Source organism: Tamandua tetradactyla, chromosome 2 (assembly GCF_023851605.1).
Source record: "Tamandua tetradactyla isolate mTamTet1 chromosome 2, mTamTet1.pri, whole genome shotgun sequence".
NCBI lineage: Eukaryota > Metazoa > Chordata > Mammalia > Pilosa > Myrmecophagidae > Tamandua > Tamandua tetradactyla.
In genome coordinates, this window is record NC_135328.1 from 8,253,863 (window position 1) to 8,277,131 (window position 23,269).

Here is a 23,269-nt window from a genome sequence, read left to right on the forward strand (position 1 = left end):
CAAACAACCCCAATGAGAGGTAAGTTTAACAAAATTACATATTCACTTGCCTTTTTTTAAAATTGCGAAATAGAACAAATATACAAAAAAGCAGTAAGTTTCCAAGTACATTTTTTTTTTTTTTTTAACATGGGCAGGCACTGGGAATCGAACCGGGTACTTGGGCATGGCAGGCAAGCACTCTTACCTGCTGAGCCACCGTGGCCCACCCTCCAAGTACATTTTAACAAGCAGTTATAGAACAGATTTTAAAGTTTGGTATTGGGTTACAGTTCCATGAGTTTTTGTTTTTTTCTTCTAGCTGCTCCAAGACCAACAGAAACATCAATATAATGATTCAGCAGTCATACCCATTTGTTAAATCCTGTCTTCTCTGTTATATTATATCAAGGACTTACTTTTTTATCATCACAATTGACTTTTTTCCTTTCTTTTTTGTGAACAATAACATATATACAAAAAAGTTATAAATTACCAAGCACTACAATTAGTTGTAGAACATATTTCAGACTTTGACTTGGGTTACAACTTCACAATTTTAGGTTTTTAATTCTAGCTGCTCTAAAATACTGTATACTAAAAGAGATACCAATTTAATGATTCAACATTCATATTCATTTGTTAAGTCCTATCTTCTATGTATAATTCCACCATTACCTTTGATCTTTCCTTTGCTTGCCTTCTTCCTCTCCTCTTCCCTCCTTTCCTTCACCCTTGAATTCTAATTAGAATCCTATGACAGAGCAGTCCCTTTCATCAAGTATAGAGTTAGCTATAAATTATCTTGAGGAAAATTTACTATATAATTTTTTAAAGGTAGGAATTTTGTATTTCATTGAAACGAAAGGTGGTTTCAGATCCTGGATGAAGAGATCTAAAGTAAAAATACTTTTAGAATATTGATATTGTTTCTGAGGGCCTCATGCCCTAGAAGCTATGAAGGTAGTCATAAGAGGAAGATTAGTCTTTTAAATTTAATCCTTTCCTACTCCAAACCTTGGTTAGGTCTTTCCTTTAATAATTAGGTCTAATTCTTATGCCCTCAGCAGTCAAGACACACTTGAGAACAGATGTGGACTGATACACAATCAATTTGTTAATGTTTATAATATATTCCAGTAGATAAGAAACATCAGTTTGGATGCTATAGGCTTCATGTAACAGGAAAAACATTGACAAATTGGCTTAATTTGTAAGACTTTTAGAATTGCCCTGATGCCAATGATTCTGAGTTTTCTGAATTTCCTTTGACTGAATTTCCTTTGGCTTTACTCCTCTAAATGCCAGCGTCATCCTCAGCTTGTAGTTTTGGACCCTCACATTCATGCATGACCATGTTGAAAGGAGAGAACACTTATGCCTTCATCTAAACTGGAGACCTCATCTACCTTGAATGGATTGCTTAGGAGTATAGATTTAGTAGTATGCTGATTAGCATAAGGCAAACAGGGCCTATCCCTAGATGTGGTAGGGGGAAGAGGGAGGGAAGCAGGGACAGATACTAGGTAAAAAAAACCACTGTCATTGGGAAGGGGGGAAGTAGGTGCTAAGTAGATGGCCAATATTCATCCTTTTTTTTTTCCTGTTGTGAACTGCCTTCATGAGAACCCAACTATAAAAGATTTCATTCTTTCATCAAATATTTGTTGTGAGCCTACCACGTGCCAGAAACTATTCTAGGATACAGCAGAGAATAAGACAGAAATAACCTTTGCTCTTGTGGTTATTCTGGGGTGAGGGTAAGGGGTTGGCAGTAAAAAACCAAGTAATGCAAACATTTAATGTGTCAGATTTGCATACAAACACAACTCAGCAAAAGGAATAAGGAGTATTTGTGGGCTGATGGGGAAGGTTGTTAGTCTATGTATGTTTTAAAGGGAAGTTCTTCTTAAGAAGGAATTAAATAAATAGAGACCCAAAAGAAGTGAGATAGTGAGCCTTATGGTTTGGATATCTGGGGAAAATATTTCAGGTGGAGGTAATCAAGCCCAGTAGCCTGGAGGCAGCACCATACTTTGCAAGATAAGGGAAGATCAAGAAATTTAGTATATCTTGAGCTGAGTGGACAATAAAAGTCCTTGGAGGTGATGCCACAGGAGTAGTGAGAAGTAGTGAGAGTCCAAGTTCACATAGGATTTTAGCTTCTGCTCTGAGTGAGGTGTGAGTCTGTTAGGGTATCGTAAGTAGAGTTAGTTACCCGATATGATTTAAGTTTTAAAGGGCTTTTTGTCTAGCTTGTGTTGAGAATACACTGATCTTCTAACTTCTGCTGTTGACCTCCTGCGGTCGAGATGGTACTTAGACCAGTGTGGTAGCGATAGAGATGGTGAAAATTATTACACTTTACGTATATTCTAAAGATTAAGACAGAATTATTGATAAAAAGGATAGTATGAGAGAAGAATCAAGGAAGACTCTTGACTTGGTAATTAGATGGATGGAGCTACCGTTAACTGAGTGGAAGACAGCAGGGGAAACATGTTTTAGGGGAGAAAAATTAGTGCACGGGAGCTGTTGTTGAGTTTGAGATTCTGTTAGACATTCAGTTGTAGTTCGAAGATGGAGGTCTTTGAGATAAAAATTTGTCTTTTATTTCTGCAACTATGATTGATTTGATATCCAGATCAACTTTTTCTGACTAAAACTATTAAGAGAGTGGGAAAAACGCTTTTGAAGTCTTTTACAATGTGTGGAGAAAGAATAGGATTCATAGTGACCAAAAGAATGTTGGCCAGGGAACCTTGGGCTAAAACTATGCAGAAGCCAAACTTTTTCTCTGTGAGTTTCTATTGAATTCTATGGCTCTGATCTTCTGTCTTGAAGAGTACAAGGAACATAAGGGACAGGATATAAAATCTATGATCTGTTTGAGGAAATTTGTCTAACATAAGACGAACCCCCCCACCCCCTGCTTCCCATAAAGCAGGGACTCCAAGGAGCTATCCCCTTTGTGTAAGTGTGAATGACTAATGAACATATTGGTCACAGAAGACAAGAGGCAGATTTGTCTGTCTCAACCTTAATACTGCATGGAACAGAAAAAAATTTCCCCTAAAAATTGATATTCTCAAGCTAGTCCTTAAACATGATTTTAGTGGAAAATTTTACAATTTTTATGATGCGTAAAAACTCAAGTAAAGAATCTTATCTAAAGTTACCAGGGTTAATAGTGGTCCCAGGTGACTGGGAGAAACAGACACAAGTCTCTAGAGGAATGTAACTTGAACACAGGCATCAGAGAACTTGCCAAACATAACAAAAGAAAATGAGCAGTTTGGCCTAAAAAATATCAACACAAAATAAAAAAAAAGCAAGACTCATGAGTGAGAAGTAAATAAATAATAAAGAGCACAAGGAGACATGAAATGACTATAGATATTGGAGTTTTTCAAACAGAATATTGGGGCAAAAGCTAGTTAATATGTTTAGAGAAACAAAAGCAAAGCTTGAAAATATGAACAAAGAACAACTAAGCAGACAGAACTGAAAAGAAAACAAAATTAGATTAAAAATTCAATTGAAAACCTTCTTGAAAAGCCATGAAAAGAAAGGCAATCATATTTAAGCAGATTATTTTAAAAAGTGGGCAGGAACGTAAAATTCGGAATGATGGTTGCCTCTCTGGAGGAGGACCATATAATTAATGGTTGTTACCAGATTCCTAGCCTTTGTTTTGGGTTCTGGGTTAGTGGCTATTAATTATTAAAAATAACCTAATCACGAAATAAAAGTGGGCCAAGTATGGACCAAGTAGAGATGATAATGATGAAAGTATCTTGTGAATAAAAGAAATTAATAGATTGGAACACAAATGCAAATACGTTATTCAGGAGGTTGCACAGTCAGACAGAGTGATGTGATATATGAAAGAAAATGTTAGAGACATAAGAGTAGAGTGAAAAAGTCTGATTGACATTTACTCATGGTTCTGGGAGGAGATGAAAGGGAGAATAAAGTAGTCAATGAAATAATGGCTGAGGAGTTTTTAGAATTGTTGAGAAGCAAAACCTCAGCATTAGGAAGTTCCAGAATTTTCTGAGTAGAATAAGTAAAAAGAAATCCCATGCAGATTCATGGCAGTGAAACTGTACAATAGCAGAGATCATGAGAAGGAAAGCACCTGGAGAAGGAGTAGGAGTGGGACCACCCAACCCTCCCACCCCAAACAGGTCACATGACATAAATAACAATAAGTCTGACAGTTGAACTTCTCAGTAGCAACAATGGAATTCAGAAGAGTATGGAAATAAATCTTCAAAGGTATTGAGAGAAAATAGCTTCAACCTTGAATTCTGTACTCACCTAAACTGTCTTTCAAGAAAGAAAATATAGATATTTCAGATAAACAAAACTAATAAAAGTTTATCACTAATAGATCTCACTAAAGAAAATTCTAAAAAAATACACTTAAGCAGAAGGAAAATGAACCCCAGCGGAATCTGTTAAGCAAAGATACAGCTAAATGTGGGATGCTGTAAGAAATAAATCTCATTTGTTGAGGGAGAAAAGAGAGAGAAAACTAAACTAGTAGATGATAAAAGCATGTACTTAGGAAAGGGAATTATCAAAATTAAAGCTTTGTAAGATTTATTATTTAGAAAAAGGATAAAATATTGGTTAACTTGAAAATTTGTTCAGTTAAGTAGACATGTTAAAATAGTGAAGGTAATCACTAGAAGAACAGACACAGAGCAAATAATTTTAAAATAAATGGCATAAGAGAAAGTCAACCCAGAAGACAGTTAACAACAACGACAAAGAGGACAAAGGTGGGGAAATAAGAAAAAGAATCATTGGGATAAATATTCCAAAATGAAATGATAAAAATAAATTCAAATCCATCATTATTCACAGTCAGTTTAAGTATATTGAATTCTTTAGAAGATGAATAATACCTGCATTAAAAAAAGCCATCACTATATGAAACACACCTAAAACATGAGGATATAGATTGAAAGTCAGGGAATAGAAAAAGATACTCCAGTCTAATACTAACTAAAGGAAAGCTGGATATATTGATATCTGATGAAATAGGCTTTCAAGCAAAATTTTGATTAGTGGTAGCAATTATTACAGATAAAAAAGGTTACCCCGTAATGGTAAAAGGTTCAATTCCCCAGACAGTCATAGTAATTCTCAATTTATATGCTATTAGAAACTTAGCTTCAAAATATAGTGCAAAAATTGACAACACTGTAAAGAAAAACTGACCAATCATCATAGGAGCCTTTATCATACCTTTCTAGGTAATTAATAGATTAAAAAGGAATAATGTCAGTAAGTCTGTAGAGGATTTGAATAGGTCTATTAACGCCTTTTTATCATCCTAGTCAGCTGCACTCTTTTAGTTTGAGTTTTTTTTTTAACAGTTGATTTAGATTGGTATTTCATTATGTTTGTTCTTTCTTAGATGTCTTTTGAAGAACAGATAATTTACTATTTTTTAGAAAATGATATAAAACCTCTCTCTTGTAATTCCCATCTGGTTCTATTGGACTCTATGTAAGGTACATACATCCTTCTTACCTTAAAACATATTGGTAATTTCATTACTGGAAGAATAATTTTCCCAAGTATGCTAAGAATAAAAAGACTAAAATATGAAAATGTGAGAATGATGGAATCTCCTAAAAGGATGATAATATAGTTAAGTCATCACTTTTGTTTCATTTTTCAGCTTTCTTTTACTCTATTGCTCAAAGAATTTATTCATCTTTTAAGAAGGTATAAAGTAAGTCTGGATTCACCATCTTTGTAGTTTTTCTTTTAGCTTTCATTGAACACAGTTGAGAATTCAGAATTTTTCATTTTCTTCTCATAATGGTGAGAGAAGAAAAGTGCCGTGAAGGCATTCGTAGTTATTAGATGAATTTGACATGAATGCAAAAAAACAATAGGATTCTAGGCCCTAATGATGATGGTGAAGTCTAAAAAAAGTGAATTTTTAGACTATAATTCCTCAGATGATAATATCATAGGTGAATGTTCTCAAGCCCAATGATTAATGAGTACACTATTAGATTTATAAATCTACTAGTGAAAACATTTTGCAGTGATAGAGCAAAGAAGATAGCTCTCCTCTCTTCAATAAACTACAAACCATCAGAATTTTAAAAGGATTGCATTTTCACAGTTCAAGTGCAGAATAACCAGAAGTGTAATGATCACTTAGAATCTATTAAGAGATGTAGCTGAAATCTGGAATCAGGATTTGTAACACTATACTGTGTTTCAGGTTCAACTCATGACAGTTGAGCAGTTTTATTCAAAGGATGTAGCCCATTTCAAATATGTGTGTGTATGTGAACATATGTGTATATATATGTGTGTATAAATATGTACACACACATATATGTATATATATTTATATATATACACATAGACGCACACATGCATACATGGGGGGAGGTATTATGTATGTACACATACATGCATGTGCCTAGAAAATATAGAATAAATTTATGGGTATGCTAAGTTTAAATTTTTAATAAAATTTCTAATAAAGTTTTTTTTACTCCTAGTTTGCTAGCTGCCAGAATGCAATATACCAGAAACAGAATGGCTTTTAAATGGCTACTTTACAGTTCTAAGGCCAAGAAAATGTCCCAATTAAATTATAGAAATGTCCAATCAAAGACATCCATCCAGGGAAAGTTACCTTGGTTCAGGAAGGCCAGTGAAGTTCAGAGTTTCTCTCTCAAGTGAGAAGGCACATGGTGAACACAGTCAGGGTTCCTCTCTCATCTGGAAGGGCACATGGCGAACATGGTGTCATCTGCTAGCTTTCTCTCCTGGCTTCCGGTTTCATGAAGCTCCCCGGGAGGTGTTTTCCTTCTTCATTTCCAAAGGTTGCTGGCTCGTGGACTCTGCTTCGTGGTGCTGCAACATTCTCTGCTCTCTCTGAATCTCTCTCATTCTCTAAAATGTTTCCTCTTTTATAAGACTTCAGAAACTAATCAAGACCCACCCAAATGGATGGAGATACGCCTCTAACTAATCCAGTTCAACAACCACTCTTTAAGTCACGTCTCCAGGGAGATGATCTAATTACGGTTTCAAACATACAATACTGAATAGGGATTAGAAGAGAGGGCTGCCTTTACAAAATGGGATTAGGATTAAAACGTGGCTTTTTGAGGGTACATACATGATTTCAAACCAGCATACTCCCTTTTACTTTTCTATAAATTATTTGGAAAATGACCTGATATTAAATAAGTTATAAAGATACACTGGACCCACATTCTAAATGGTGTTAATTTTTTTTTTCTGGTATACTGAAGGTTGTTGTACCTATGTGGAGCTTTGCTCTCAACAGTTGGTGACTACATACATCTCTTTTCAAGCACACATGGAATATTTACAAAAATTAGCCATCTGCTAGGACATAAAACTGCCACAGATTTTAAAGGACTGCTATCATCAGAGCATATTTTCTCACCACAGGGCAGTTAAGTTAGAAGTTATTTCCAAAAAGGTAATAAGAAAAAGTCCCCTACATTTGGAAATTTGCAGTAATTTCTAAATAAGCTATAATTAACAAATGACTTTAAATGGAAATTAGAAATATTCAAAACTAAATACCTTACTTTAAAAGTTGTGTAATGCAGCTAAGGTGGTTCTGTAATTTAGGAAAGAAGAAAGACTCAAAATTAATGAACTAAGCATCCATTTTAAGAAGCTATAAAAATAACTACAGAATAAACCCAAATAGAGGTGGAGGAAGAAAATGAAGACGAGCATAAATGAATGACATAGAAAGCACGTTTTTGGTAGGATGGGTAATAAAGCCCGAAGTTTCCTCTTTGAATAGTCAGACTTGTGACACAATCAGTCAATGACCTCTGGCATGATCAGTCACAATATTCAGAATGAAAAAGGGGTCCATGCCTGTAAATTCTGCAGAGATTAAACTGCTTAGATAATATTGAGAACGGCTTTGTGTCAACATTTTTGAAATTTTAGTGGGATGGATAAATGACTTGAAAATAAAACTTAAGAAATAGAAAATTCAAGTAATCTTAGAAAAATTTAGAGATTGAAGTAGTAGTTTAAAATTTTAGTACAAAGAAAGCACCTCACTGCAGTGACTTTGGAGGAATGCAACTGCTCATGGAACACATCATTCCAGTCTTTTACGAACTCTTCCAGAAAGTAGAGAAAGACCCTTTCCCACCTCATTTTATCTGTCTTGGGTAACCTTGATGCCGTCATCACAGAAAAACAATACAGGAGAAGAAAAAAGACTCATCTCATTCAGGTTCGTAGATGGAAATATTCCAAGGACACAGGGAGAATCAGCTCCATCCAGTGCTGCTTGTATTGTTAAGATGTGGATTTAGCAGCCTGGACATCATTGATTATCTTGACCTCCTATTTCCATTGAACAGACGTAATAAACGACGTGAAATTGTGAAAAAGTGGAAGTAAGAGTTCAAGAAGAAATGAAATGATGTAATATAGGAAGAATTTATTTGTTTTTCCTATAGACGATTTTGAGAATTAAATCATTGGTATTTATATTCTACTGGATACATTTAAAGTATGTTTTATTTAAAAATGCCAGTGTGTACAGTACACTGTAGATTAAATCCTTGCAACTGTTTATGAAAATTTGTAGGCAGCCTTATTAAAGGGAACATTTTGATTTTCAAAAATTTTTTAGCAGTAATGGAAACAAGGTTAAGACCACTGACTTAAGGCACTAGATACGAAGTGGGTGGTTCTGTAAAACTGGGTGCATATTGGAATTTTGAGAACATTTTTGGTTGTCAGAGTGATAGGGGGGCTTTTACTGGCATTTTGTTAGTGGGGGTCAAGAATGCCCGATATCCTGCAATGCACAATAAACAGTAGTGTAGTTTCCCATAACTTTTATATGTCCCAGTGTACTAGTCCACTACAAAAATAAATAAGCTGGATGGTGCGACGGTGGCTCAGCAGGCAGAATTCTTGCCTGCCATGCCAGAGACCTGGGTTCGGTTCCCATGTAAATAAATAAAAAATAAATAAATGAGTAGAAATTTATTTCACAATAATTCTAAAACATGCTTAAAATTTATAAAAAAGAATTATAAAAATCCAAGAAGTTTTAGGAGAGGGCCATTAGAGAAGATGATATTTAAATGAAGTAGGTATTTTCTCAGAATTATTAAGTAATATATATTATTAAGTAATATATTAACTCCATGCATTGTCTTCTTGGTATATTATAGAATTTCCAATTATAAAATTTAATTGAAAGAGTGTGCAGACAAGTAAAGTTTAATGCAGTCACCAAAACAATGCAAGTGATTGCAAATATGTAAAAAAGGAGATTTGGAATTCATTTTAAATGACTTTGAAGCAAATGTAAAATTAGGAAGAATGAGAAATACAAGGCTCATAATGAATTTTATATTATTTTGTCAGTAAGGCTTTGTGATCATGCTATTTTATATTGCAGTGTGGCCTACACCCTTACTCCACTCTGCATTCTAGATTCACCTTCTTTTCTTTTCTCTCCAAAAACATTTTACTACTTTCTATTTAGGTTATTATTATATGTACATATATGTTTTTCCTGTCTCTCTGTCCTTCTTGTTTAGAGGAGAACATCCTCTGTCACTACCATCTATTATCAAAATGTTTCCATCACTCTAAATAAAAACTGTGTACAGTTTAAGCATTAACTCTCCATTCTCTACCCCCATTCTGGCCTTTGATAACCTGTATTCTGGTTTCTGTCTCTGAGTTTGCTTATTTTGATTATTTCATATCAGTGAGATCATAAAATTTTTGTCCTTTTGTGTATGGCTTATTAAACTCAGCATGATATCTTCAGGGTTCATCCATGTTGTCTTTTGTATTAGAGCTTCATTCCTTTTTATAGCATGATAGAATCCTATCGTATGCTGTGTTAGTTAATAAGCTGCTGCGATGCAATATACCAGAACTTGAATGGCTTTTAAAGAGGGAATTTAATAAGTTACAAGTTTATAGGTCCAAGCCTATAAAAATGTCCAAATTAAAGCATCCAGGGAAAGATACCTTAATTTCAGAAAGGCTGATGGGTCTGAAATAGCTCTCCCAGCTGGGAAGTCATGTGGCTTCATCTGTTGGCCCCTTGCTCCTGGGCTCCATTGCTTTCAGCCTCTGTTCCTGTGGGGGTTCCTCACTTTGCTTCTCTGGGGCTGGCTTTCATCTCTCAGCTTTGCTTGGCTCTCTCCGGGTACTGGCTTGCTAACATCTCATGGCGTCGTCTGCTGGGCTCCAAGCATCTCCAAACATCCATGTTTCTGTTCCCCAAGTGTCTGTATCTGTGTCAGCTCTGCTCTGTCGGCTCTGTTGTTTCTGTCTCTCTCCAATATGTCTTCTCTTTTAAAGGATTTCAGTAAATCAAGACCCACCTATAATGCGTGAAATCACATCTCCATCTAATCAAAAGGCCATACCCACAATTGGGCACACCACATCTCCATGGAGGAAATCTAATCAAAAGATTACAATCTTTAGTATTGAATTAGGATTAAAAGAAAATGGCTCCCCCCACAAGATTGAATCGGGATTAAAACATGGCTTTTTTGGACTACATAATATTTTCAAACTGGCAGATGTGCATGTTCCACATTCATTTATCCATTCATGTGTTGGTAGACATTTGGGTTGCTTTCATCTTTTAGGAATTGTGAATAATGCCTCTGAGAACATCCATGTGCAAATATCTGTTTGAGTGCCTGCTTTCAGTTCTTTTGGGTATATTCCTAGAAATGGGTTTGCTTGATAATATGTCAATTCTGTACTTTAACTGCCAAACTGTCTTCTGCAGTGGCTGTGCCATTTTATATGCCTGTGAACAATGAATGAATCTTCCTAATTCTCCCCATCCTCTCCAACATTTGTAATTTTCTTTCTTTTTTTTTTTTTTTTAAACACTAGGCATTTTAGTGGATGTGAAACGGTATTTTGCTGAGGTTTTGAATTGCATTTCCCTGTTTCTAATGGTGCTGAGCATCTTTTCATGTACTCTTTGGCCATTTGTGTATCTTTGGCAAAATGTTATATTCAAGTCTTTTGCCCATTTTTAAATTGGAATTTGCTTCTTGTTGAGTTGTGGGATTTCTTTAACTATTCTAGATATTAAACCCTTATTAACTATGTAGTTTCCAAATATTTTCTCCCCTTCCATAGATTGTCTTTTTACTTTCGTGAAAAAGTCCTTTGAGGAACAAAAGATTTTTATTTTGATGAGGTCCTATTTATCTGTATTAACTTTTGTTGCTTGTGCTTTGGGTATAAAGTCTAAGAAACCATTGGCTAACACAAGTTCCTGAAGATGCTGCCCTATGTTTTCTTCTAGGAATTTTATTGTTCTGGTTTTTATATTTAGGTCCTTCATCAACTTTGAGTTGCTTTTTATATATGGTATGAGGTAGGGGTCCACATTCATTATTTTGCATATGGACATCCAATTTTTTCCTGCACCATTTGTTTTAGAGACTATTCCTTCCCCATTAAGTAAACTTGACACCCTGGTCAGAAATCAGTCGGCCTTAAGGTTTGAGGTTGAGGTTTACATCTTAATTCGCAATTTGATTCCGTTAGTCTATATGTCTGTCCTTGTGTGCTACCATGCTTTTTTTTTTTTTTCTCATTTTAGATTACTGTTGGTTTTTTAATCAGTTTTAAGAATGGAAGTACGAGTCCTCTAACTTCATTCTTCTTTTTCAAGATGGCTTTGCCTATTTTAGTTCCACAGCTTTCATGTAAATTTCTGTACTTTGAAGAGTTTTGGCTATAAAAAGAAGAGAGATTGGTGGTAGTTTTACAGTGGTATGGAATCAGTAATTTATTTTTAATGTAAACTTTTTGTTGAAGCAGAACTTGCATACAAAAATTGCACAAATCATGTGTGTAGTTCTATAGATTTTTATGAAAGGAGCTCACCTGTAAACATCACCCATGACAGGAAATAGAGTATTACCAGCATGCTACAATGATTTCGTATGACCCTTTCAATCATTAAATACTCCCCCCAAACAACTGGGGATTACTCTTACTGTTATCACCAAATACTAGTTTTGCCTGTTTTCAGACTTTATTTAACTGAAATTATAGAGCATGCACGTTTTGTAAAGGCTGACTCCTCCTGCTCAGCGTGTGTGGGGTTCAGCCTGTGCTCTTCTGTGCAGTGGCAGCCACGTTTTGGTTGACACGGGTACTGCTGTTATGGGTGTGCTTGTGCATGCCTTTTGGTGTGTGTATTAAGCACTTCTGTTGGATATGTGTCCTAGGACTGGAATTGCTGTCCAAAGTGATTGTACCAATTTTATTCCCAATAACGTCTTTTGGTGAATAAAAATTTTTCATTTTAATTAAGTCAAGTATTGTCCTTTTAAAATATTTGGAGAAATCTTAAAATAAATAAATTTGCCTGTGTCATCATGGACTTGAAGATATTTCTGGTTGTTCACATTTAGTTGATGGTTTTACCTTTTACCTTTAAACCTATGCATTGATTGATATAAATAAATCATTGGTCAAGATTTAATTTTTCCATGTGAATATTCACTTGTTTTAGAACTGTTTTGGAAATCTGTTTGTCACTGTTGCAGTACCATTTTTGTCATAAATCAAGTTGGTCTTTTCTGTACTTATAAATAACCTATATGTGATAGTTAGTGTTTAGTAATCAAATATTGTCATTCCTTCTCCCTTCACCCAGAGGTAATCACAGATTTAACTTTGGCATTTATCTTTTCCATACAGTAAACAGTGTTCTCGTTTTCAAAATTTATTTGAATGGTGTCATTCTTTGTATCTATATTTGTATCTATATATATGCCAGAAAGTAATATACCATAATGGAAAGGCTTTTAAAAAGGGAGTTTAATAAGTTACAAGTTTACAGTTCTAGTGCCGAGAAAATGTAAAAGAGGTTACTTTCACTCCAAAAGGCTGATGCCATCTGGAATACCTCTGTCAGCTGGGAAGACACACATGGCATGCATCTGCTGGTCCCTTGCCTCCTGGACTCCCGTGCTTTCAGTCTGTTTCATATGGGGGTTCCTCGCTTGGCATCTGTGGGCCTTCACTTAGCTCCTCTGCAGCGTAACTCTGGGTCCTGGCTTGCTCAGCATCTCATGGGAAGGCACATGGCGACGTTTGCTGGGCTGTCTGTCTCCAAACATCTGAGTCTCGTGTTGGCTCTGTCATCTCTGAAGCAACTGTTCTCCAAGCGTCTGCATCTGCTGTGAGGTTTCTTCAAAATGTTTCCTCTTTTAATGGACTCCAGTAAACTAATCAGGACCCATCTTGAAGGAGCTGAGTCACGTCTCCATCTAATCAAAAGGTCACACCCACAACTGGGCATGCCACATCTTAGTGGAGCTAATCTAATCAAAAGTTTTCACCCCACAGTATTGATTCAGGATTAAAACATGGCTTTTGCTGTCCAAAGCACGTTATACAATCAGTGGCACACGATATCATTACATAGTTGTATATTCATCAACATGATCATTGTTTTGAACATTACATCACCCCAGCAAAAGAAATAAAAAAGAGAAAAGAGAAAACTCATACATACCATACCTCCTATCCCTCCGTTTCATCGACCACTAGTATCAGTCTACTCAATTTATTTTAACCTTTGTTCCCTCTATTATTTGTTTATTTTTTATCTACTTTTTTACTCATCTGACCATACCCTAAATAGATAAAGGGAGCATCAGACACAAGGTTTCAATAATCACACAAACACGATATAAAAGCTATATCATTATACAATCATCTTCAAGAAACATGGCTACTGGAATACCACTCTACAGTTTCAGGTACTCCCCTCTAACCACTCCAATATACCATAAACTAAGAAGAGGATATCTATATAATTCATAAGAATAACCTCCAGGATAACCTCTCAACCCTGTTTGAAATCTCTCAGCCCATCAACACTTTATCTTGTCTCATTTCTCCCCCCTTTTGGTTGAGAAGGTTTTCTCAATCCCTTGATGCCAGGCCCTGGCTCATCCCAAGATTTCTATCCCACATTGCCTGGGAGATTTATACCCTTGGGAGTCATGTCCCATGTTGGGGGCAGGGGAAGGCAGTGAGTTCACTTGCTGTGTTGGCTTAGGGAGGGAGAGGTAACATCTGAGCAACAAAAGAAGTTCTCTGGGGTTGACTCTTAGGCCTGATTTTAAGTAGGCTTAGCCTATCCTTTGCAGGGGTAAAATTCATAGGGGCGAATCTCAAAATCGAGGCCTTGGCCTATTGATTTGGTTGTCCCCACTGCTTGCAACTATAGCAGAAAATTTCCAAATGGGGAAGTTGAGTATTTCCACCTTCCCCCCAGTTCCCCAAAGGGAACTTTGCAAATACTTCTTTATTCACTATCCAAATCACTCTGGAATTTAACGGGTCATCACACAAACCTGGACAAACCAACAAAATCTGATACCCTATTCAAGATTCCATGTACTTACGGTGTTCAGTTAAACTGACCATACAAGTTAAATTAAGAAATGTAATAGCCAAAATATAGATTTTGCACCAAATAAACATTTCTCCTTATAGTCTTACACAGAATTAGAAGCTTTAAAATGTGGATGATGTCACCCTTTACCCAGTCTTCTGATATACCTTTTTCCTATCCAGATCAGCTTCATTCATATTTGTACGTGATGTCTGATCACTTTTCCAACTTCTTAAACAGTTCTTGTGTGGGGTACTGCTGACTTGCATAGCTTCAGAGCTCTAACTCTTGAGTGTCAGGTATCACATGAATACCCAAGGTTTCTGGGAAAGACCATGTTATATACAAACAGCTCAGTATCTCAGAATTTAGAATTAACATTTACACCTCCTGAATTGCTGTAAGAGTTTACAATCTAGGACCCTTTACAATATGCCCCAACCTGATATCCCATGCTCTCAACTTCAGGTCACCGAATTTTATGTTATAGTTAGTCCATATGATTGAGGCATGATAATATTTGGCTTTTTGTTCCTGACATTTTATTCAGCATGCAGCCTTTAAGGTCCATTCATCTAGTTGCATGCCTTAGAACTTCATTCCTTCTTGTGGCCCCTCAGTAGTCCATTATTTCTATCCACCATAGTTCCCCTTCTGTCCCTCAGTCGTTGTAGCTTTAGGCCACCTCCGTTCATTGTGGATCACAAACAGTGCTGCCAGAGACACCAGTCTGCAAATGTCAATTCATGTCCCCACACTCAGTTCCTCCAGGTATATACTGAGCAATGGGGGTTTCAGGATTATATGGCATCCCCACCCCTGGCCTCCTGTGGAGTCACCATGCTGCCCTCCAGGGGACTGTACCTCTTATTTCCCTACTGATAGTGAATAGGTACATCTCTTTTTCTGCATTTTCTCTAGCACTTCTTTCTCTCTGACCATTTTAAAATAGTTTATTCAAAAAAAAAAGAAAAGAAAAAGGGCGGGCCACGGTGGCTCAGCAGGCAAGTGTGCTTGCCTACCATGCCAGAGGACCCGGGTTCAATTCCCGGTGCCTGCCCATGTAAAAAAAAAAAGTTTATTCACACATCATACAATCCCTCCTAAGTGTATAGACATGCCTTCACCACCATACTCTATCTGAAGACATTTCCTTTTCTTCCACAAAGAATCCATACCCCCTTCCTAGTCTTCCTACTTGTTGACATTTAGTTTTGGCATAATGCCTTTGTTACATTCAGTGTAAGCATATTACAGTGTTACTATTGACTATAGACCCTAACTTGCGTTGATTGTACTTTTCCCCATATACCATCTGTTTTTAACATCCTGCAGTACTGACATTCCTTTGTTCTTCCTCATCCAAAAACATTTTTTTATTTGTACATTTAATCACCATGATTGCACACTCTAGATATTTTAAATTATACCATCTCAGTCTTGATCGTCTATCTTTCCTTCTCCTAGCCAGTACTTTTTATTGCATACAGTTATGATTAACTTAAAATTGGGTAAATAAGACATTAAATAGATGAGTATAGGCTTTCTGTACTATAATTTTACTTTGTCATATTTTATTTAATGAAGGACCTACCTTTTCTCAGATGGTTTAATTTTATCAAAACACATGTCTTTGTTAAGTTACATGAGTAAATGATCCCTTAAGAAATTCCATATGCTTATTTCTTCTTTTCAGAAGTTATGATTGTGTGATAATCTCATAATTCTGAAATTATCAGTTTGCCATTTGTTCAGATGTGATCTGTAGTCATGAAGGGGTGTAGCCATATGATCAAAAAGAAAAAGGTTTTCGTTACACTAAAACATTATTTGTGCTTTTCACTGTGCTGGCATTTGCACTGGTGGCACAGAAGCAGTGATGGGTAAAACTGCCGGTGTCTTTGCCAGAATCAAGGTACTGGCACTAATCTGTAGTGATTTATGTTAACATTATTGGATTTATTTGTATTTTCAAATGAATAAATAAATAGCTAAAAAAAATCTTAGTTTTAGTTTCTATGCAGTAACTACTGAATCATATAACCCACTCAAACTAAATCTCTTCCTCTGATCAAAAAATTTGAGGACCACTTCGCATGGCAGATTTATGAACAAACAAGTATTTTACTCGTGCTGATGGTGGTCATTGAGAAGGGAAACTTAGGTAATATAATTCCTTTAACAGATGAATTCAGTTGATCTTCAAGTTTTGTATGAATTATGAGTACATTTTCAGTTGTTTACCTTAAAATTTTATTTATGATTCAGTTACCTTTCTAAATGAAATACTTTGCAGGTGCTGACCTTAAGGAAAGAGTCAAGATGCACTCCAGTGAAGTTGGTCCTTTTGTCTCCAAAGCAAGAGCAGTGATTAATGAAATAGGTAAGCAGTTTAAATGATCTTTTTCAGCATGCTGAAGATGATCCTAAATGTCAGATTTTAAAAGTTAAACTCTTTATATATAAGCTTTAGACAAGATATTTATATAATTAAGTCATCATAATTTGCAGCTAATTGTTTTTAAATAGCATGTAGTATATTTCATTTAAGAAATTATGCAGAATACTTTATAGTTACAGATGCCTCTGATGTATAGTGGCATGGCATATGAAGGTATTTAACAGAAAACAAAGAATAATTTGGCATAAACCTTTACTTAAAGTATTTATATCTCTTAAATAACTGCATGCAGTAATATGTTTGTAGATTTGGAATTTTTTCCTACATAAATAGTGTCATAGTTATCTACTTATAATTATAGACTCAGAAATTTCTCATGGAAATTTTTGCATGTCAGTAGATAACTGTTATTTTAAAAAAATTTAAAACTACATAGGAATCAGTAGGATAACTTGTTCCAGTATTTTAAATTATTTCTTCAATGGTGATCATTAAGGTTTTTTTGTGTTCTTGTTACTTATAATAAAGCGTTGAATATCCTTGCACATCGATCTTTGAGAACATCTATATATACTGATAAGATAGAATCCTAAACTCGGAATTGCAATTGCAAGGATCATTTGTTCATTTTACATTTTAATAATTCCTATTAGATTATATTTTTAAAAAGATTGCAATAATTTATATTCTTATCAATTAAATGAGAGCACCTATTTCCTCATACTGCTGCAAGCATTTCATGGTTTACTAGGGTAAAAAAATCTCAGTATTGTAATTTGCATTTCCCAAATGCTTGTGTTGTATTTTTTTCTTTTCAAATTAAACTTGACTTTCCTCTTCTCTAAATTACCTTTGCATACTTCCATCCTTCTTTGTATAGACTATTTAATAGCCATTTATTTATTTAAAGGAGATTTTTATATTAATCTTTGTTAAATGTGTTGCAGATATTGCTTCCTAATGTGCCACCTTAATTCAATTTCAGTAGAGTAAGTTTTAAAAGTTAACATATAGAGAGTACTAGGATTCCTTCATTATTCCTTTTCTTTTTTTCCTTGAAGATGTGTTGGGCAATTCTCAGGCATCAAATCTTCCAAATGACTTTAGAAGTATAATTGTAGAACAAAGGGGAAAAATACTCAACTGGGACTCTTGTTGGACTTTTCACGAAATCCATATACTCATGTCCTTCAAGAAGGTTTTATGGTTTTCTTCAAATTGATCTTTTTGCTTTTTCTTTAGATTTTTTCCTACCTGTGTTATAGTATTTTTCCCCCTCTCTTCATTGCAGTCTGATTAGTGTGGGTCCTTAGGAAAGTTATTAAATTTTATGTGCTTATTTTTTATCAGGCTAGCTCATTAATTACTTGTATTAGTAATTAGTTCTTTCTCAAGTAATTCTCTTATGTTTTTTAGATGAGAAGTTCATTATCTATAAATAATGAAATTTTTATCTTTTCCTAACATTTTATTTATTTATTTATCTTCTTTTTTTTGCTTGGGCAGGCACCGGGAATCCAACCCGGGTCTCCCGCATGGCAGGCAAGAACTCTGCCACTGCGCCACTATTGGCCCGCCTTCCTAACATTTTAATCTGATATGTTTTCCACGTTTTGTTTCACATTGACTGAAGCCCTTCATATAATATTCACTTGTTGAAATGTGAGAGTGCCCATTCTTATCTTTCTTATAGCTTTGGTAAAATGTCTTTAATATTTTACTGATAATTATCAAGTTCAGGGAGTTTTCTTCTATTTTAACTGGTTAGTTTGTTACTTATAATTTACCTCATTTAGCCTTCATTATACTAAATCATATTTACTAATGCTGACTTGGTCTTATATTACTAGAATAGACCATACTTAGTTGTTGTGGCTCGTGGTAGTGGTTGTGGTGGCGATTGCTTTTTAATGTACACTTCTGGGTTTACATTTTGAAATATTTTGTTGTAATTATAAAGGTGATTGATCTTTTAATTTTATTTTGTTTGTTATCCTTTTTGATTTGTTATCAGAGTTATTCTGCATTTGTAGTATGAGGTCTATACAGAGACATCATCAGTAAAGTAAAGGATTAGTAGATTTGACCACTTAAATGTTTTGGAGTCTTGAGTGGTTTTGTTATTGTTGTCATATTAATTTGTTTTAGGGTTTCAGTTTTAAAAATCTGTTTCTGATTTCTAGAAAGGTTATTGGCTTAGTCCCCAGTTCTGACTTTAATGTTCTGTGCTGTTGTCCATCTTAAACCTCATATTCATTTGTTTCCTGAGGTAGAACATGAACTTTGTTTAGAAGTTGTTCAGATTGCTTGATCTTGGAAGTAAAAATTTGATGTTGCCAGTAATTTTATATATATGTATAATTATATACTTATATGCAAAAACGGAGTGGCTAAGGCTGATCCAATTGTTAAAATTACCTTGATATTTTTTCCTCTTTATATTTATTGATTTTGTAATTGGAATTTTCTGGGGCTTTTTAAATGAAGAACCCTTCCTATTTTTGCTGTAGCATTTTCTTTTCTTTGATTGTAGCATAAGTTGCTACAATTGTTTTGGGCCCTAATCCAGTCTACTTTTTTTCCCCATGAATTCCTCAATCATTGTTAATGATACTTTTCATTACAGCATTACAAAGGATTTTGAATTTTAAAGATATCTTTTGAGATGATTTCATGAAATTTTGAGAGGCAGGTAGAAACTAAGTTATGCTTAGTCTGTTTTCTTTATATAATTTACTCATATGTTAAACCAGGATCAGCCAAACTTCTTAAAAGGGCAGATAGTAAATACTTTAGGCTTTGCAGCACCATGTGGTACCTGTTGCAATTATGCAGGCTTTTAAATGGTAAAAGCAGCTACGGACAATATGTAAGTGAATGTGCTTGGCTGTGTTCCAGTTAAACACACTCATTTTAATTTCATATACTTTTCATGTCTGATGAAATATTGTGTTTTTGAATTTTCCTCAGCCATTTAAAACTTTAAAGCCATTCTTAGCTCACAAATATATATATATATATATGATTATGAAAATACTGGATGTATTAATTTATGCTATTTTCAGGGAAATTTGTAACCTTAAATGCACATGTTAGCAAGGGAAAAAGACTGAAAATAAATATTAAGCATTTATCTTAAAAGCTTATACAAAGAAAAAGGAATAAATCCAAAGAAAATGGAAGGAAGGCAAATAAGTATCAGAAGTTAATGAAATGAATATGGAAATGCAGTAGAGAGGATCAATACAAAGCTAAACCTCTGAACAAGGGAATAAAGAGAATAAGCTCAATAAATTTTACAAGTGTTTACAAATCCAGCGGGAATGAACAAAGATAATAAGAAAATACTTTGAAAAACTGTATGGTAACAGACATGAAATTTCAGTCTCAAGATGAAATCATAGGCTGGAATAGTCATATAACCATTGAAGAAACCGAATGTCGTTAAATAATTTTTCACAGAGAAAACTCCACTCTCAGTTCTTTTCACATGCTAGTGATATATATTTTAGGTATTTTGCCTGATCTATATGGACAGATCATTATAATCTTATACAAACTGTCCCAGAGAATGGAAGAGCAAGGGACATGCTCCCAAACTGTCATTATTTCAGACTTTTATAACCTTCGATACTCAACTCTGACCAAAAAAAAAGGAAGAAAGGAGTAATAGGGGCCAGTCTCACTTGTGAGTATAGATGAAATCTAGTAGTTTAGGAATGCAAGAATAGAGTGGTTTCTACTAAAACTTGTTAAATATATTAGGACATTAGCCAATTAAAATAAAATAAAGTCATGATTATCTCAGTGGACTGGCAGAACATTGGAAAAATGTCAACATCTATTCATGGAAACAGCTCTCAGCAATCTAGGAACAGAAGAAAACCTTTAGTCTTATGAGAAGGGTATCTGTTTCTGAGTAGTAAAATGTTATAAGTAGTCTCTTAAAATCAGACACAAGACAAGAGGCCTATTAATAATTACCATCTCTTTTCAACATTGTTCTGAAAGTCCTTTGCTTTTGTGGAAAGAGTAAATAGAAATAGAATAAATAAGCACTGAAAAGGTAGAAATTAATACTTTTTCCCTCAAGTGGTAAGGTCGTCTCAATCAAAAAGCCTAAATGGATCTACAAATTAATAAAAATAATAAGGGTGTGACAAGAAGGCTGGACATAAGATCTATATAAAAATAGTCAATTGTGTTTCTTTATACCAGCAAGAGACAAAAAATGTCAGTCAAGAGAAGATACTGTTGACAATAGGTACAAAAAAAAATAATGGATCTAGGAGTATATGTAAGCTATATGGGAAAATTATGAAAGTTTATTATAAGACATTAAAAAGGAGTTAAATGAGACACATGAATAGGAAGATTTAATAGTATCAAAAAGGTGATTCTCACATGATGTACTGACTCAGTGGAATTACATTTAAATTCTTAGCATTAAATGGACCGAGATGACCGAAGGGTACAACAACTGAGGAAAGGAAGGGGGAACTGTGGTGCTTACACACAAGGGACTGCTGAGCAGCTACAAGAAGGAATGAAGTTGTGGGGCATGCAAGTAGGTTAGTGAACCTTAAGGACAGTGTGTTTAATGAAATGGCAGGAACAAAAAGACAAATATTATCATGCCTCACTCATATGAACTAACTGTAATATACCAACTCACAGAATTGAAGTCGAGAGCACAGGGGGGTGGTGCGATGGTGGCTCAGTGGCAGGATTCTCACCTGCCATGCTGGAGACCTGGTTCGATTCCCAGTGCCTACCTATGTGAAAAAAAAAATGAAGTTGAGAGCATGGGTTATTAGGTTAGGTCCTAGTGTAAAGATTCCTAGATCGTCAGCTCTTATAGCAGTTATATATATTCAGGAGTTGTAACTGGTATTTCTCAATTCTGAGATACTGAGCTATTTGTATATAGCCTGGTCATTCCCTGAAACTTCGGGTATATATGTGACAGCCGATACTCAGAGTTAGAGCGCTGAAGCTATGAGACTCAGCCATACCCCATTCAGCAACTGTTAAAAAAGCTGAAAAAGAGTTCATACTTCATCTAAGGATATGAACGAAGCTGATGTGGATAGGACAAAGGTAAATCAGAACACTGGCTAAAGGATGATAATGGCCCATATTTTCAAACTTCAGCCTCAGTGCCAGATCAAAGGGAGAGATGTTTATTTGGTGTAAAATTTGTATTTTGGGTAGCACATTATCTAATTTAACTTGTGTGGTCAGTTTATTGAACCCGTAATTACATGGAATCTTGAATAGGACGTGAGATCTTTTTAGTTTGTACAGGTTAGTGTGATACCCCTATATATATATATATATATATATATATATATATATATATATATATATATATATATATATATATATATATATCCCAAAGTAATTTGGGCAGAGAATAAAAAGTATTTGCAAAGTCCCCTTGGGGGACTGGGAAGAAAGGAGGAAATATTAAATTTTCAAATCTGGGGAATTCCTGATATTCTCTCAGGCAGCGGAGGCAACCAGTTCAATAGGCTGAGCCCTCAATCTTGGGGCTCCCTCCGATGAAGCTTATTCCTGCAAAGGAGAAGCTAAGTCTACGGATAATTATGCCTAAGAGTCACCTGCAGAAGGCTTCCTTTGTTGCTCAGATGTGGCCTCTCTCTCTCTCTAAGCCATTTTGGCTGGTGGACTCAGTCCTCCCCACCCCCCATGTGGCCCATGACTCCCAGGGGTGTAAATTTCCCTGGCAATGTGGGACCTGACTGCCAGGGATAAGCTGGAACCTGACATCATCGAAATGAGAAAGCCTTCTTCACCTAAAGGGGGAAGAGAGAAATGAGGCAAAATAAAGTTCTGTGGCTGAGAGATTTCAAACAGAGTTGGAAGGTTATCCTGGAGATTATTCTTACATGTTATATAGATATCCCTTTTTTAGTTTATGGTGTATTGGAGTGACTAGAGGAAAATACCTGAAATTGTTGAACTCTGTTTCGGTAGCCTTGATTCTTGAAGACAACTGTATAACTATATAACTTTTACAGTGTGACTGTGTGATTATGAAAACCTTGTGTCTGTGCTCCTTTAATCCAGTGTATGGACAGATTAGCGGGAAAAAAAGGATTAAACAGTAATTGGGAGAAATAAAGGGTAAAAATTGGGTAGGTTGAAATACCCTACCTCAGGTCAGTGAGGCGGGGTAAAGTGTATGGGATGTATGAGTGTTTTCTTTTTACTTTATGGTTCTTTTTCTGAAGTGAATCCAAATATTCTAGAAATGATCATGGTGAAGAATATACAACTATGTGATGATATTGTGAGTCATTGATTGTATATGATTGAGCTGTATATTTGTGAATATATCTCAATAAAAGTATTTTTAAACAATTCTTAGCATTAATTCTTTTGAGGAA

The 23,269-nt window shown here is 35.1% G+C and overlaps 1 protein-coding gene across 2 annotated transcripts in view; it reads left to right on the forward strand.

Moving 5' to 3' along the window:
* Positions 1 to 23,269, forward strand: part of AUH (AU RNA binding methylglutaconyl-CoA hydratase) — a 209,215-nt gene that overhangs the window by 44,915 nt on the left and 141,031 nt on the right. For both annotated transcript variants that reach the window (XM_077139479.1, XM_077139473.1), the window contains exon 4: positions 16,752 to 16,838. In XM_077139479.1, the coding sequence (XP_076995594.1) occupies positions 16,752 to 16,838 (87 nt within the window). The remainder of the gene's footprint in view (positions 1 to 16,751; positions 16,839 to 23,269) is intronic.